The sequence below is a fragment of the Trifolium pratense genome, linkage group LG4, assembly GCF_020283565.1.
Source record: "Trifolium pratense cultivar HEN17-A07 linkage group LG4, ARS_RC_1.1, whole genome shotgun sequence".
Taxonomy (NCBI): Eukaryota; Viridiplantae; Streptophyta; class Magnoliopsida; order Fabales; family Fabaceae; genus Trifolium; species Trifolium pratense.
The window spans coordinates 53,672,897-53,690,292 of record NC_060062.1 but is presented as its reverse complement, the minus strand read 5'-3'; the positions used below and the strand labels follow the sequence as shown (position 1 = coordinate 53,690,292).

General features: G+C 31.1%; 1 protein-coding gene across 5 annotated transcripts; it reads left to right on the top strand.

The window, feature by feature from the left end:
- Positions 1-8,098: 8,098 nt before the first annotated feature.
- LOC123924476 (copper methylamine oxidase-like) lies at positions 8,099-15,112 on the top strand. Of its 5 annotated transcripts, none has more exons than XM_045977376.1 (12): positions 8,099-9,147; positions 10,880-11,028; positions 11,295-11,600; positions 11,705-11,817; positions 11,909-12,239; positions 12,323-12,538; positions 12,649-12,885; positions 13,066-13,251; positions 13,434-13,574; positions 14,128-14,396; positions 14,501-14,582; positions 14,705-15,112. In XM_045977376.1, exons 1-12 carry the CDS (start codon positions 8,985-8,987, stop codon positions 14,825-14,827), a joined length of 2,316 nt encoding a protein of 771 aa, XP_045833332.1. In that variant the 5' UTR covers positions 8,099-8,984; the 3' UTR covers positions 14,828-15,112. The 5 variants fall into 5 exon arrangements, 4 of the variants coding, with proteins under 4 accessions (XP_045833332.1, XP_045833334.1, XP_045833331.1 ...); XM_045977378.1 differs by having other exon boundaries at positions 8,142-9,147; positions 10,919-11,028; XM_045977379.1 differs by lacking the exon at positions 8,099-9,147 and adding an exon at positions 9,276-10,321 and having other exon boundaries at positions 10,919-11,028.
- The last annotated feature ends 2,284 nt before the right edge of the window (positions 15,113-17,396 follow it).

Below are 17,396 nucleotides of genomic sequence, written 5' to 3'. Positions count from 1 at the left end.
ATTTAAGATTCTAACTTTAATTTTCAAACGTTGTGCAAATCAAATCTCTTCTATTATATACATCCGATGATTCTAAAAATGCACTGTTTTTTGTCATTTTTGGTCAAGTAGTTTAATAGTTAAAAATTCACCATTTCTTGAGATTAATAAGTGAAAATTCCGGATTCGAATTTCGACCCTAGATACAAAATGCATATAATATCTCTACCAATTAAATTATGAAATTCTAAAAATATACTTCTATTAATTCAAATAATTATTTTTCCTTTAAAAAATACAAAGATTTGGTCAGTAGCAATCTGTTGAAAAACAACCTTTGTTTTTTCTTGTTGATATTTACTTTTGTCATCCTACCCATTTTTTCGCGCGCTCTACGAATTTACTAAAATACCTCCGTCCGCTACTTAAATAGCCGACATCCCAAAAACACCATACCTTTATAACGTATGCTACTTAAGTAGCGGACGATATTTTTCAGAAATTCTCATTTTAAAAACGTCTACTACTCAAGTAGCGGAAGAGTAAAAAAGGAAAGACGTAGGACGCGCGAGTAATCGATAAGATGAGGAAATGAGATCTCTTTCTTGTTTGGATTAAACCCATTTAAAACCATACAACCTAAAATCACAATCGATCCAGATGATCTCAAGTGCCCGCTTTTGTTGCCGCCATCAAAGCTCACACACCACATGGGTTTATTTCTCTTGTCTTAATTAGTAGCGAAATTAAAATGATATCTCATCTGCTAAGTCAACTTAATTAATTGGAAATAGAGATTAGATTGAAGTTAAAATTATGCCTTAATTAGTTTTTTGGTCTCTTAAAGACATTTTAGGTTTCACAATGGTCCCTTAAAGAAAAAAAGGTCTGGATTGGTCCCTTAAAGACACGTTCGTTTCTCAATTGGTCCTTTCCGTCAATTTTTTACAAAAAACGTTAGTTTTAGTTGACTGGATTGTGGATGTCATTAAGTGTAAGTGGTCCACCAAAAACCTTATTAATTTTTAAAATTTTAACCATTGGAATTTTTTGTTATATTTGGAGTTAAAATTTAACGGAAATGACCAATATGACAAACATACATGTCTTTAAGGGACCAATCCGGACCTTTATTTCTTTAAGGGACCAATCCGAGCCTTTTTTTTTTAAGGAACTATTGTGAAACCTAAAATATCTTTAAGGGACCAATAGATTAATTAAGCCTAAAATTATAGTACATGTTGGGGGTAATAAGATTCTTCTAATATAAGTAAAAAAAAAAAAAACTTCTAATATGTACTTCACCACCAATTAGGTAACTAAACAATTATATAATTTATTCAACTTTTATATGAAATATATAAATAATTAAACACACTCTCCAAAGTCGAAACAGAACATGTGGTTTGCTGCAAGATCCAAATCCATCATAGAAGTTGAGGAAATTGAATTCTATATAGAATATATGCAACCAGTATTCAGAATTATTTGATTAAGATCAGATTGTTCGGATCATAAACCAATTTTTAATTTTATTTAATATAAAATTTTGAATTGATATATGAACTGTCCTATAACACACCGACTTTTAAAATTATTATTTTATTTAGGATTTATTTAATTTCTAGTTTTATTTTATCAGGACTTGTTTATGTTGGTGTATTTTTGGGACTTGAGAGTATGTTTCTCTTGAGGTCTGAGGTTCGATTCTCTCTGGCGTCAATTTGGGTGGGCTAATTTAGCTTCTTCAAAAAAAAATTGGAAGAAAAAAAAAGTGGGATGAAGTCCATAAACTTATATGTCTATGTATTAAGTCCATAAACTTATATAAATTTATATTATGTTAAAAACAATATAAAAAATTTGTCAAAATTTTGCTCATTGGGGATTAAAAACAAATTAATTTATTTTTTGGGATGAAAATATGTGATTTTATTTTATAGGTACGAAAATCAAAATTCTCTAATTCTATATAGAAATGAATATATTTAACCCTAAATTTTCTTTTACTCAATTTATTGAGCCATTAACTCCTAAGTTTTTACTATTAAATTCTAATCAAATAACTAATCGTTAATTGATTAAGTGATGATTGACGCTGGACTTGGTAGGGGACACCACGATTCGATCATCCCGCAACTGCGATTAAATCACTTGATGTCAGAATTGATCATCAAACCAGATTATGCGGTTCAATGAGCCGGATACTAGTGGTAAAAACAAATTAAAAAAAAAATCTAATCAAATCAAATACACAGATTCACAATATTAATTTTAAATCTATAGTATTATAATTCTTATTTATGTTGTTCATTTGATTATTTATTTTTTATTTACTGCATTAAATGCTTGTCGGGAACTTTAAATTGAGAATTAAACAACCTTAGTTGACTTTGTGTCAACATATGTTTCTTTAAGCATTTGAAAGAAACTTACATAATTTCTTTAAAATAAATATCGTTCTTGGCTATTATGGGTGGAAGTTCACATCCCTAAATGTGGGGATATCTATGAACACGACTCCGACACGGATACTTCGACACGACACGAATACTGGACATCGCTATTGTAAAAAATATAGGATACTGACACTAGTATATATTTATAATAAAACATAAAAATTGATAATCAAAATATATACATGTAAATCTAATTTGAGCAAGTTATTTCTTTAAAAAAAGTTTTAAAACAAGATATGATAGTATTTTACCTTTATTTATCCATCTATTATCGAAAAAACTAAAAATATTGTAATCAAAATGTAATGTCTTAAATCCATCATTGATCAATATTGTTGTTTCGACCCATTTTTAACTCTTGTAGATATGTCTGATATGTGCCTAAGGTGAGTATAAGCAAAGAAAAAATAATTTTTTTGGGATACTTGTCCGACACGTGTCGTACGAGTGTCTTACAGGTGTTGGACACTGATCAAAAGAGTGTCAAAGTAAAGGAAAAATTGAGTTTTTTCCGACACCGATATAAGTTATCCGACACATATTATACGAGTGTCATACAAGTGTCGGATACCGCGACACGCCTAATTATAGAGGTGTCAATATACTCTTAATGTGTATTATATAGCTGTGCCAATTTGTCATATAAAACAAACGCTGGTGTTATTGGCTATTGAGTTGGGTTAGTTCACATTTCACATCATAAAAAGATTTTTTTAATATTTCTATGAAATAATTAAGCATTCTACAAAATCAAAGGTTGAAACGTGAAGGACTCTCGATGCTTTAAGACTAGAACTTCGACCCGTGTGGTGCACAGGTCTAATCAGCCGTAATATGTAACAATAAAAAATACTTGGAATTGGATAAAATTCATATAACTGAAATTATGTTATATTACGAAATACTTTTTTATAGACTACATTGAAAATTTTATTTGTATCTTTTTAAATTTATTTTGGAATTGTATATTTGAAATATTTGGAATGGAATTAAATAGTGAAAGTTCCTAGTGAAAATTTATTTAGTTTAATGTGAAAAATGAAAGGTGTTCCAAAGAATTAGGGTTGAAAATTAGGTAACGGGTTGAAAAAAATATTATAAAAAAAATTACAAAACTAATAAACAAATTTTCCTTTAATCGACGAATATTGAGTTATTTATTTAATCATGATTCATATAAAAAATTAAACTTGATTATTTTCTCATGATTTTTATTTGAAATTATATAAAATTATTTGATTACTTATTTATATTTTTTATTTATAAAATTCAAAGTATTATAAAATAATTTTAAAAAAATAACAATTGTTTCACAAGAGTAATTTTGTCATTTAAATATGTTATATATCTTATCATATTATTATGAACAAGTATGTATTAAAAACAAAATATAATAGTTATCATGTTTGTTATCATGTGTGCACCAAACACAAGATATGATAACTGAGTATAACTGTTATCCTGCTGTTATCATATATTATCTTTATCCTGTTTTATATCCTATCATGTCAATATGTTATCCTGCACACCAGTCACCAAACGGGCCCTAATAATAACTAGACTATTTACCCGTGCATACAGCCGGTTATGCAGGGACACAATAATATAACATATATATTGATAATAATGTGTTAATTAATTATATGATACTAAAATAAATAGGCTTAAATGTAGTTTTGACACCTCAAGTTTCACAATTGCTTGATTTTGCTCCCCACATTTCAATTGCTTGATTTTGACCCCCTAAGTTTTATAATTGCTCGATTTGAGCCTTCCAAGTTTCAATTGCTCGATTTTGACCCTCAAGTTTACCCAATTTTGAATTTGCTAGCCCCTGTTGAATTTTTTGATTAAAAATTGGTTATGTGACATTTTAAAATTAAATAAGTATTTAAAAATAAAAAAAATTAAATTTTAAAAAAATAAAAATTACTTTTTTAAAAACTAAATTATATTTTTTTTTATTATGTGTAGTTTATAAAATAATTTTTTTATATAGAAAAGTAAAAAAAAAATATGAACTATTTTTAAAAATCTTTGTAAACTTTTTTTAAATAAAAAATAATTATTAAACCTTTTATTAAAAAAACAATTTTTAATACATTTTTTTAACAGCAAATATTATTATTTTATAATTTTTTTTAATTAAAACATATTTTTAATTTTTTTTTAAAATGTCAGATAAACAATTTTTAGTCAAAAAGTCAACGGGGGGCTAGCAATTGCAAAATAGGATAAACTTGGGGGCCAAAATCGAGCAATTGAAACTTGGAGGTCTAAAATCGAGCAATTGTGAATGTTAGAGGTTAAAATCAATCAATTGAAACGTGAGAGGCCAAAATCAAGCAATTGTGAAACTTTTGGGGACCAAAACTGCATTTAAGCCAAAAAATTGTTCTTTTTGAACTCAAGGAACTGTTGTTGGGCGTAAATTTAAACCCGAATAGCAAGGATAGATGGCGCTGGTGTATTGGTGATGCAGGTTTGTTTTTGGTTAAATCTTGTTATAGTTTCCTGATACAAATTGGCTCAGTTGGTGCTATTAATCCGACCTTGCTGATGGCTATTAAAAAACTTTGGAATAATGACGTGCCTTCGAAAGTGAGTGTTTTTGGTTGGAGATTATTATTGGAGAAATTACCAACGCGAGATGCTTTAGCTTCAAAGGGTATTATTTCAAATTCATATGAACTATCTTGTGTATTCTGTTTTAGGCAAATAGAGAATTGCCATCATATTTTTTCTACGGCTGCAACTTTTCTCAAAATGTATGGAAGGCAATTTTTATATGGATGGGTTGTGGTAAGTATTCGGATGAGGCAGGCCTCAATCACTTTTTTATGTGTGGAGATTTTGTTAAGTCAAAGAAAGGTCGGCGTGTAAGTCATTTGATATGGTTAAGTACTAATTGGTGTATTTGGAGATTGATGAACAACATTATATTTCGAGGGGATGTGGCTGATGTCTATGTGTTGATTGATAATATTATGGCGATCTCATGGATTTGGTTTAGTGGCCGGGCCGATCGTAAGTCCATTCATTCTTTCTCTGATTGGTGTGCTAATCTTATAGCTTGTTTACAAGACTTGTAATATTTCGCCTTGAATTATAAGGATTTGAGTATCTCTTGTACTCCTTTATAATTCAAATTTGCTTATAAAAAAAATACAATTGAGGTATTGTTTGCTATTAACCAAAAGATGAAAAATAGTATATTATTCATTGCTCTTAGCCAAAAGATGATTGATTTGGCCAGCACTTTCCATGGCTCTTAGTCAAAAATCACAAATTAAACTTCTTTCATCCACCTCAATTGCTTCACAATCTTTACCATGTCATGGTCATGTGCCTAAAATGATAGGATTACCTCTCTTATCATTATCACTGCAAAACAATTTCAAAAAGCTATGAGAGATAATAATGAAATTAATAAAACAATGGAATGTGATGAAATAAAATGTCATAATATGTGTTACTTTGAAACAATTTATATTTGTGTGCTGCTGACCTCTGATCTTTCATTTTGTCAATTTTTGGTTTCTAATCACATATGAATTATGTGATTGTTGTGTCACGTCACGTGTGATGATGGTGTGGGTTTAGAGAGAAAAGTTGTGTGATGTGTTGGTTCATGTGGTTAAAATATCAACTTGTATTACCATCTTCCATCCTAAATACTTAATAAAAAAGTAAATTTACTTTTTAAATATTGAATAATTAATTTATTTAATTTATAGATTAGATACATTAGTTGTTCAAAATATTTTAAAAGTAAATTTTCTCTTATATTAAAGAGCAAAAAATATATATAATAATATCCGAACTAAAAAATTTCTTAAATTTTTTGTGCAGATATATGCGCATACAACCTATAACATACATTTGTACCTGGTATGATAGTGTATAGTTATTATTTAAAATAATTATCTGATGCAATATAAACTTTTTGTATTTTTTATAAACAATCTATCGTAACAATAAACATTTTTTTCATTAACCACGAGATTTGAAATTTATTAACAACCTATTTGAAGTGCTCAATTACATGTAGATATGTGGCGAGGCTGACAGTGATGATAGTGGCCGATGATGGAAGCATGATTGTAGATAGAGTTAGAGACTCAATTGGTCGGAGAAGAAAGTAAAGAGAAAAGAAAAAATCAAAACAAAAAAATGTATGTATGAACAGTGTTGTAATGTGTCAAATGTAACACACCAGATTTTTTAAAAAAGATATGAAATATTGTTGACTTTTGTGAAGGAATGAAAAACATGTTAAAACAATTTTTATGACTTTTGTGTATGGCAATAAAAATATTTGACAAACTATTTAATAAAAATTGTTTTACCATGTTTTTCATTCCTTCACAAAAATTGAAAAACATGTTAAAACAATTTTGTTGACTTTTGTGAAGGAAGATTTTTTTTCAATTCATTCTTTATGTAGATGAAATTGTGAAGGAATGAAAACATGTTAAAACAATTTTGTTGACTTTTGTGTATGGCAATAAAAATATTTGACAACCTGCTTGAAAGCATTTAATGTGTGTGAACTTGCCGAAGATGCGTACAAGATTTAGATCTCTCTAATTTACTCTCTCATTTTATCTCTTATTTTTTTAATCTAATGATTCATAAATTATAAAGAGCAAAAAGGAATTAAGAAGAGAGAAAAGAAAAGTGAGTCAGTGGCTAATTAAAATTACAACATGAAAGAAAAAATTGGAGAGGATCCTAAGCCGCGCTCGCATGGATTGAATCAGTAGGAATATCATTTCTCTAAATAGTAATGCATTTTTAACATTTGCTTCATCCCCAAATCATAGAAACACAACAAGTATTTGTCCTTATCGAGTTAGAGAGAAAAAATACAGAGAGAAAATATATTTTCTTTCGTGAGGTTTCTTCTAGTGTAGGTATTCTTCTATATATTCAAAAGAGGGTGTAGTTGTACTTTGCATGTATTTATGGTATGTTTGGTTGTGAAGAGAAAATGAGAAGAAAGAAATAGGTGAGAGAGAGTAAAAGAAGAGAGAAAGATGTGAGAAACTGAGAAGAGAAAAATATTGATTGTTTTTAAAAGTACAAAAATGCCCTTGAATTAAAAGCACATTCACCAAAATTAATTTAATTTTTTTTCAATTCATTATTTAATTCAAGGGCATAGAGGACTTTTTAAGCATTTTTACAGCTTCTTTCCTCTTTCTTCTCACTTTAGAGGAGAAAATAATAAGGTATGAAACCCACCAAATATTCTCCTCTCTTCTCAATTTCTCTTCTTACCAAACAAGATAAATTTCCAACTTCTCTTCTCTTTCTTTATTCTTTATCTCTCTCTTCTTTATTTCTCTCAAACCAATCAAAGCCTTAAAAGAGAGGTTATGTAATTTTTTACACTTGATGAAAACTTTTTATTATTGTTTCGTGGTTTCCTTCCCTTATTTGTTGAGGGATTTTCACGTGAATATTATATGTTCAATTCATCTTTTCTCGTCTCTTATTTCAGCTTTATGACCAAAAAATTTCTTATGTAGAAAAAGTCGTGAAGGGATGAAAAATATACGCATTTAATGTGTTTTTACTAGTTGAAGGTGCGCGCATGCATTGAAACGGTAGGAATATTACTCCTATAAATAGTAATGCATTTGTACATTTGCTTCATCCCCAAATCATAGAAACACAACAAAAGTGTTCGTGCTTATTGAGAGTGAGAGAAAAAAATATAGTTTCTTGTGTGAGGTTAATTTCTCCATGTATTTAGAGAGAGGCTCTATAATTTCTCTCACTTAGTGAAAGCCCTCTACTATTGTCATGTGGTTTTTCCACTTATTTGTTAAAAGATTTTCAAATAAATATTGTATGTTCAATTCATCTTTTCTCGTCTCTTATTTCAGCTTAGTCACAATTATTTTGTCACTCGACAAACACGACTATAAAATCTTAAATTTAAATATCAACATTATCAGTTAAACTACGCTTATAAACTCGGTACCATTTTGCTTACCGTCAAGCTTATCCATCACTTAAAAAAACCCATGGAGCCGTAAGTATCTTGCTAGTTTGCTTTTAAAAAAGAGAGGTCCCACACAATGCCATTATTTGAGTTGCATTATTACATGTTGCATTCCTTCCATTTTGGGCCGTGTTGTCTCATATTGAGTGGTGGCTAACTTGCTGATTTGGCAACTTTGTTTTCTTCCTCACAACCCACTCATATTCCAATTCATCATTCTTATTCCTTCATTTCTTCTTCTTGGATATTCACCAAACCCCACTTAATTTATTTGTTGCTTCTTGCTTGCTGTAAACCATTAAAAATCACTTATTATTATATAATAATTAATAATCTTTCATCCAATCACAACTACTCATTCTTTCTAGTTTAAAAGAGTGTGTCTTTGTGTGTGTTAGTGTTGATCTTGAAGTTTGAGAGTGAGTGAGTGAGTGAGTTGTGGAAGGAAGGTGGAAGAAGAGGGATTACTATTACTGTATGTCAGTGGAATATTACAGTGGAATATATTACGGTGAACTTGCTAATCCTTTGCAATGGCCACAGTTGAGGAAAAAACGACGCCTATTTGTTGTTCCAAGGCTGCTGTTACTGCAAGTTCAACCTCTTCTAATGTTCCTAAACAGAAACAGCAACCGCCTTTCGTTTCGGCTGTTGATTCCCGCCTTGATCCTCCTCCCAAATCAGCTTCTTCCAAAGGTTCTTTTTGTTTTCCTTTCAAATATTTGTATTTGTTTAATTATTACTCTGTCGGTTATTATTATAAACAAAAAAACACTTTTTAGATTCATTAAAAAACTAATGTATTTGGTCCATAATATTGACCAGATACATTAATTTTTTAATGAATATAAAAAGTGGTACTTGATTATAATAGTGATCGGAGTACGTGTTTATCTTTGATATGATCATTTTGGTGTTTGATTTGATAACAGTGTTGTCATGGTTTTATATTGCGGCTTGTGGATCGTTTATGCTACGAACCTTGATATTGTGGCTGCAACTGTGATTGCGATGCCGCTATGAAGACCTTTAAAAACCTGTATATCAGCATTTGCAGTTGCAGACCGCAATTTAAAATTATGATAACAGTAAATGATTAGACCAAATAGTTGGGGGTGGATTAAGCAAGTTAGGCCCTGTTGAACAGATGAAAAAAAACATTGAAATGACATAAAAAAATATATTTAATTAATATTTAATTTTTTTTCAAGTAAGATAACACGCATAAAATTGAGAAAATGAAATGATAAACTATAAGCTCCTAAAAAGATGTCAGTTGTCAAAAAATAATTTTTAATCATATGAGATAATAAGGCATAAGTTTAAAAGTGCATTTTACCGAACATACCCTTAGTGATATCGAAATTGGATAGCCTTCAATTGAGTTTTTCATGCATTCAGGACATTTGTGACCTTCCGAGTGACTTAGAAAAAAAAAAACAGATTTTACTTTTCACTTTATAATTTAAAACATTGATTAAATCTAAACTGTCCAATCTTAATCGAACGACTATCGAAGTCCTGAATGTGTGGACCTTCTTTGACCGGTAGAAATCATGATCAAGTCATATCAAAATAGTTTTAGTTTGAGTCAACGATTTACATATAGTGTGTAATTAATTAAAGCACAAGTTATTAAATACAAGTAACCAAACATGTGCTTGGTACAAGTAGTAAAGGACTTTGGCACCTTGATCAAGTGATCAAGAGTTCAATCCTTGACTTCAAGTGTGTGTAAGGAAAACCCCTGGTTGAGAGGGAAAAACCACCTTGTGTGCCGAACAAGTTTTCTAACGGCAACTTGTCACTGCTAAACAGAGGTGGATACTCTGTACCTATAATATCATTGTAAAGGAAAGAAAAATCACAAGTTAGTAGTTATTCTCTGTTTTTTTTTTCCTTGCTTGCATATTTGATGTATTACTTGATAAATTCACTGCAAGTTAGTAGTTATTCTCTGTTTTTTTTTCTTGCTTGCATATTTGATGTATTACTTGATAAATTCACTGCAAGTTAGTAGTTATTCTCTTTTTATTTTTCTTTTTTGTGTGTCACCTCCATGCCTTATTCTTGTTTTCCTCTCTATGTGCTTGGTGGTGGCATAACTTGAAGTGTTAACTTATCTTATATAGGAGAATTTAATGGAATGAATTATCATGTTTCCATTTAATTTCACAAAGAGAGATTTAAGCACATTGGGAATAGTTGGATAGGCCTTCTATTGAAATCTGTAGTATATGCAGTCCTTTGATTTGTCTTAGAAATCTTTCGCGACAACTTTTTTAAGTGGTCAACACAGTTCAAACATATGGTTAATAAATGTATCTATGCTATCGAAAAAAATTCTTGGGTCGTTTGTTGTTGATCTTGATCTTTGCTGCATTGTTTAACTTGTATTTCTCTTGAATGAAAATTTTTCTTCTATCAGAAGTAAACGATAGAAAAGAAACCATTTCCTTTGACATAGGTATTACAGTAATGGCGAAAGCTCAAACTCTACATCCTTTGGATCCTCTTACTGCTGCTGAAATATCAGTAGCTGTAGCAACTGTTCGAGCGGCTGGAGCAACACCTGAGGTACATTAAACATTTTCCTCTTTTGGTGAACACTCCAGTACACATCTTATTTTAATATATACCGGTACATCGCTGAGGTGAATAATTCTGATAGGTCCATAAATAATGTTTAATATAGAAAAATTAATAAAACTATTTGTGAACCTATTAGAATTGTCCACCTCAACAAATGTGCCGGTGGTTCATATCCAAATAAGATGTGTACCGAAGAATTCACCTTTTTATTAAGTGTAAATGCCGATGATGATCTTTGATAATCTTGTTAGGTGAGGGATAGCATGAGGTTCATTGAAGTAGACTTGGTAGAACCAGAAAAGCAAGTTGTTGCATTAGCAGATGCATACTTCTTTCCTCCTTTCCAACCCTCGCTGCTCCCGAGGACAAAAGGTGGACCTGTGATTCCATCAAAACTGCCTCCGAGGAAAGCAAGATTGGTTGTCTATAATAAGAAGTCAAATGAGACAAGCATATGGATTGTTGAACTAACTGAAGTTCATGCAACGACTCGTGGTGGACATCATAGGGGCAAAGTTATTTCTTCTACAATTGTTCCGGATGTTCAGCCTCCCATGGTAAATATATAACTTTAATCAATTTGAATTGCTGTGGAAAATTGGAATTATTAATATAATCTGTTCAAAAATGTTTGTTTACGTCGTTCACTCTGCACCAATAGGATGCTGTGGAGTATGCTGAATGTGAAGCTGTTGTAAAGGACTATCCTCCGTTTCGAGAGGCAATGAAGAAAAGAGGAATCGAAGATATGGATCTTGTGATGGTGGATCCTTGGTTAGCTACTACATCAAGATTATTTGATTGACATGTTTCAATTTATTACAGCCATTTCTTTTTCTAATACTTGTTATGTTGAAACTTATAGGTGTGCCGGATATCACAGCGAAGGTGATGCTCCAAGCCGCAGACTTGCTAAACCGCTGTTCTTTTGTAGGACTGAGAGTGACTGTCCTATGGAAAATGGCTATGCTCGTCCTGTTGAAGGAATACATGTACTTGTCGACATGCAAAATATGGTTGTCCTCGAGTTTGAAGATCGTAAGCTTGTTCCCCTTCCACAGGCTGATCCACTAAGAAATTATACTTCTGGTGAAACCCGGGGAGGAGTTGACCGAAGTGATGTGAAACCGTTACAGATTATTCAGCCAGACGGTCCAAGTTTTCGCGTCAATGGGAACTTTGTTCAATGGCAGAAGGTGTCTATGCACTTTTTCTAAAATGATTTTGTATGAGCAAGTCATATTGGTATTCTGCTAAAACGAATTGTCTAATTTTGCAGTGGAACTTTCGTATTGGATTCACTCCTAGGGAGGGTTTGGTTGTTTATTCAGTAGCTTATATTGATGGAAGCCGCGGCCGAAGACCTGTGGCACACAGATTGAGTTTTGTTGAGATGGTTGTCCCTTATGGAGATCCAAATGATCCTCACTATAGGAAAAATGCTTTTGATGCCGGAGAAGATGGCCTCGGTAAAAATGCTCATTCACTCAAGAAGGTCAAGGAATTTTATTTTCTTATGTTCCAACCATTCATATCTTAATTTCTCTCCATTTTTATTTATTTTAGATGTTATTGAGTTGGTTTTGCTTGATGCCGTTATTTCAGGGGTGCGATTGTTTAGGATATATCAAGTACTTCGATGCACACTTTACAAACTTTTATGGCAGTGTTGAAACAATTGAGAATTGTGTTTGCATGCATGAAGAAGATCACGGTATGTTATGGAAGCATCAAGATTGGAGAACAGGTTTAGCTGAAGTTCGACGGTCTAGAAGGCTGACGGTGTCTTTTATATGCACTGTGGCTAACTATGAGTATGGATTTTACTGGCACTTTTATCAGGCAAGTCAATTTTCATTGTATTTATTTGAATTTGTTATAACCACATTCAATTTTGATGTTTTCAATGAGCACATCGTGTTATTGAATTTATGCTTTTCCTCATTTGATATTCCAAACTTCTTTCCAAGCTTGCGAGTCGGCTTTAAGTGTTGTTATGTATTTGTAATTTCTTTCTTGCAGGATGGAAAAATAGAAGCTGAGGTCAAGCTGACAGGAATACTCAGCTTAGGTGCATTGCAACAAGGCGAAACTCGAAAATATGGTACAACGATTGCACCTGGATTATATGCACCTGTCCATCAACACTTTTTTGTTGCTCGTATGGACATGGCAGTTGATTGCAAGCCCGGTGAAGCATTTAATCAGGTCAGCATACAATTTATATTTTGAGTGGAGACTTACTTTAATCCCTGAAAAAACAGCGAGACTCTATATTTAATCCCTGAGAAAAAATAACAGTAACTTAATCTCCAAGAAAGAAAAAATAACCGGCACAATATACAAAGGCGAAGTATAAAGAAACTGATATTCTCCTTCTGTTTGATCAGGTTGTTGAGGTGAATGTGAAAGTTGAAGAGCCAGGAAAGAATAATGTTCACAACAATGCATTTTATGCTGAAGAAAAACTGCTTAAATCAGAATTAGAAGCAATGCGCGATTGTGACCCTTTATCTGCTCGTCATTGGATAGTAAGTTTTTTTTCCTTCATTTTCATCCAAAACAAAGGAAGGAAATGAATGAAAAAGTATCAGAGGTTACATTTCTTTTTTTTCCTTATGATCTGCCCTCTATTACTGAAATTGTAGCAGGGGCAATCTGTAAATTTTCAAATCTGGCTGCTGTTCTATGCTTCTTCGGTTCTGTAAGTCATAGAAGATGTTGCCAAGTTTTTATGCTGCATATATTATACATAATTTATGTTGTGTTTCAAGTGTGACTGGTTTAAGTCTCACATCGACTATGAATGGGAAGAATATTGTATTTATAAGAGAGGATTAACCTAATGCCTTAAGGTTTTGGGTGGAGATGTGATGTCTCCCTCTCTTGTGGTCCTGGAGCATTTGACCTGATATTTCTGACGAGCTTCCCAATGATTCTGGTATGCAGCTAGTTCAACAGTGTAACATAGTAGTATCAGACCAATTTCTAGTTGTGGTTCAAGGAGTCTCAATTTTTATAATATTTTCAAGTTTTCCAAGTACATGTACATAGCGTTGCTCAAGTACATGTTCTATTTTTTAGGTTAGGAACACGAGGAGTGTGAACCGAACCGGACATCTAACCGGTTACAAACTAGTTCCTGGTTCAAATTGCTTACCTTTAGCTGGATCAGAGGCTAAGTTTTTAAGAAGAGCAGCTTTCTTGAAGCACAATCTTTGGGTTACTGCTTACGCACGTGACGAATTGCATCCTGGAGGAGAGTTCCCTAATCAAAATCCTCGCGTTGGTGAGGGTTTGGCTACTTGGGTTAAGCAAAATCGACCACTCGAAGAAGCTGATATAGTTCTTTGGTACGAAAAACAAGTATATTATAAAAATGTTACAGAGATGAAAACGATACAAATTATATGGACCAAAAATGTATTTAATCCTTTATTTGGCGAACAAATTTCAGGTACGTATTTGGGGTGACACATATTCCTCGATTAGAAGACTGGCCTGTTATGCCTGTGGAGCACATTGGTTTTATGCTTATGGTATTTCCATTCAACTTATTAGCTTATATGTCTATGTCACTCTTTCAACTTATTAGCTTATATGCTTATTGATTTTTTTTTTTTTTTGTGAATCTGATTGTGTACATATACATATGATGCAGCCACATGGATTTTTCAATTGCTCACCAGCAGTAGATGTACCACCAAGCCCAAGTGATTTGGATGATAAGGAAAATGGCATGCCTACCAAGCCTAGTCAGAATGGATTAATTGCCAAGCTTTGAAAGTCCTAAAAATCAGAGATATTTAGGCTCATTCAGCCTTTTTATGTGGTTGTGTTCATCATCTGAATAAGTTTCTACCTATAATTGAACATTTAATATTGCTGCTTGTGTTAATTAATCAATGGTGGTGTGGTGTGTAACCTGGTTATTTAATTTAAGAAAGGCTTATTGTGTAATTTTATAAAAAAATTCTCTTACTTTTACGATTGAGATAATGATTTCATTGTTATTTATGTCCATAAATATTAGTAGTGTTCAATAAAAGTGCATAAATTCTTGATTTTAGTGGGTTTCAATAACATATTTAAAATTTTACATGAATGATCTAAATGTTATAAACTCTCAATTCAAAATAAAATCTATATTCGTTAAATTGTTATTGAGTTGTGTAACTTCACATTTTTATACTGACCTGAGCTCAAGTTCTATGGTTACATCCACAAACACAAACTTCAACTTTGAGAGTTCTCTATTCAACGTCAACCACTGATTCTGAACACTCCAGATCAATCATACTAAGGATATTTTTGCTACTATGTTCCTCATAAACATTTTTATTAAATTAAAATAATAATAGCGAAGTATATGAGCGACAGATAGCTAGAATAACAATGAATTCACATTGATAGTGTTCAATGTGCCAATTATTGGTGGTTACAACATAGCTTTTTCATGAGTTAAAAAGGGGGTGCCCTTCAACTAACATAGGATTCTAAATATTACAAAAGAATTACAGATAACCTTCCCACTACCAAACTAGTTTATAAACCCGTGCGAACTAGTTTAAAGACTCATCATTGACTTTTATTTAATATTTAAATTTGTTATTATATTATGGTCGAAAATTTATTTATAATATTGTTAAAATATAGGTGAAACTATATATTCATATTGTGCTATTTTTTAAAAAATTTATTAAATGAATAAATTTGATTATAATTATCAATGATAAATTATCCAATTTTTTATGTATCCGTCACAAATAATAGTGCCGTGTATATTTTTTAATAAAAAATTAGAAATTTGATTAGGAATATTTAAGATAATTTAGTAAATTTGATAGTAATTAACTTTATTGTATTATTATTAGAGTATTTATTTTTTTATGAAAAATATTGTTTATGTTTCTAATACTATATTCCTAATTTTATGCATATTCATCTTAATATTTCTATAATTTTTTTATTGACTATTTTATTCTCTTGATCATATTAATCTATTTTGTTACTATTTTTATGAGTATAGATTGTTCTGTTTTGTTTCAATCTATAATCTGTTTTGTGTCTATTTTTAAGCGTATCATCTTTTTTTTGTATTTATCTTATATTTTTTCTAAATATTTTTTTTTTATTTTTTTTTATGAAATTACAATGAATTATATAAAACTTGCAATGTGGTTAAAAATAATATGGATAAATTAGTAACTTTGATGGTAATCGATTTTAATATATTAATAAAATAATAAATACAAGTCCTTGGGAGGAGCGGCCGAGTTTATTCGAGTTTTTTTTACCTCTTCTAAAAAATTATTTTTTAGATCTCTCAACTCAACATATTTTAAAGATTTTTAGAAAGTAAATTGAGAGGTATAAAGAGAATTTGTCTCCTCTTCCACGGTTCTCCGCCACATCTCAGTTATTACGTTCATTCTAGATTAGTACAACATATTTCCTATGTATGTATTATAACTAAACTAGCGCAAAAAAAAAATGGATCAATAAGACAATACATACTAATCTACGTTGAATATTGTGTACAAAATTATGATAAAAATACTAACAAATGTTCTAATAGTACATTCTATTCTATGTATTTGATGTAATACTATCCCTCCATCCCAAAATAAAATTAAAAATAGATCATTTATTTTATAACAGGAAATAATAAGCAGTAACCGTGTAAGATGGAAAACTCTAAAAAGTGAATTAGATATGAGCAAGCCAAAATAATCTTAAATATAAGATAAAATTTACTTTTTAAATTTATTAAGAATCTAATGTATCTGAACCATATTATAAACTAAATATATTAAATTCTTTTTTAAAATAATTTTCTTTAGGGAATATAGTCATTTTAGTCCCTGAATGTACAACTCGCTGTCATTCTGGTCCCTGACTGAAGAAAAAAATACAAAATAGTCCTCGACTCTACAATCCGTTAGTCACTTTAGTCTCTGACGTTTAAAATGACCATTAACCTTACAAAAAAGGCTGATGTGGCATTTTTTTGGGGACACATGACACGTTGACTAGGCATTAGTTGGACATGTGACCTGATGATATGGCGAGGGACCAAAACGACAATACGAGGTGCCAAAATGACAATATTTTTTTCTTCTTCATTTCTTCATCTTTTCTTCCTTTCATCCTTCTTCATCTTCTTCACCTTTTCTTCTTCTACGCCCAATTGTTTATGCACTTTCATCTTCCCCTAAATCTCAACCATCAATCGATTGCTATTTACCATAACTTCTAGAAAAATTGGAACAACCAAATTGTATCAAAAATATTTTCATTTGAGGTTTTAGCGATTTTGTTTGAAAATTTGGTTAAAATTTTACAAATTTTTT

Coding starts and splice junctions, on each gene's coding strand:
- LOC123924476 (XM_045977375.1), top strand. CDS start 8,985: ATGGCCACAGTTGAGGAAAAAACGACGCCTATTTGTTGTTCCAAGGCT. Junction 11,601..11,704: donor CGGATGTTCAGCCTCCCATG/GTAAATATATAA, acceptor CTGCACCAATAG/GATGCTGTGGAGTATGCTGA. Junction 14,397..14,500: donor GAAGCTGATATAGTTCTTTG/GTACGAAAAACA, acceptor AACAAATTTCAG/GTACGTATTTGGGGTGACAC.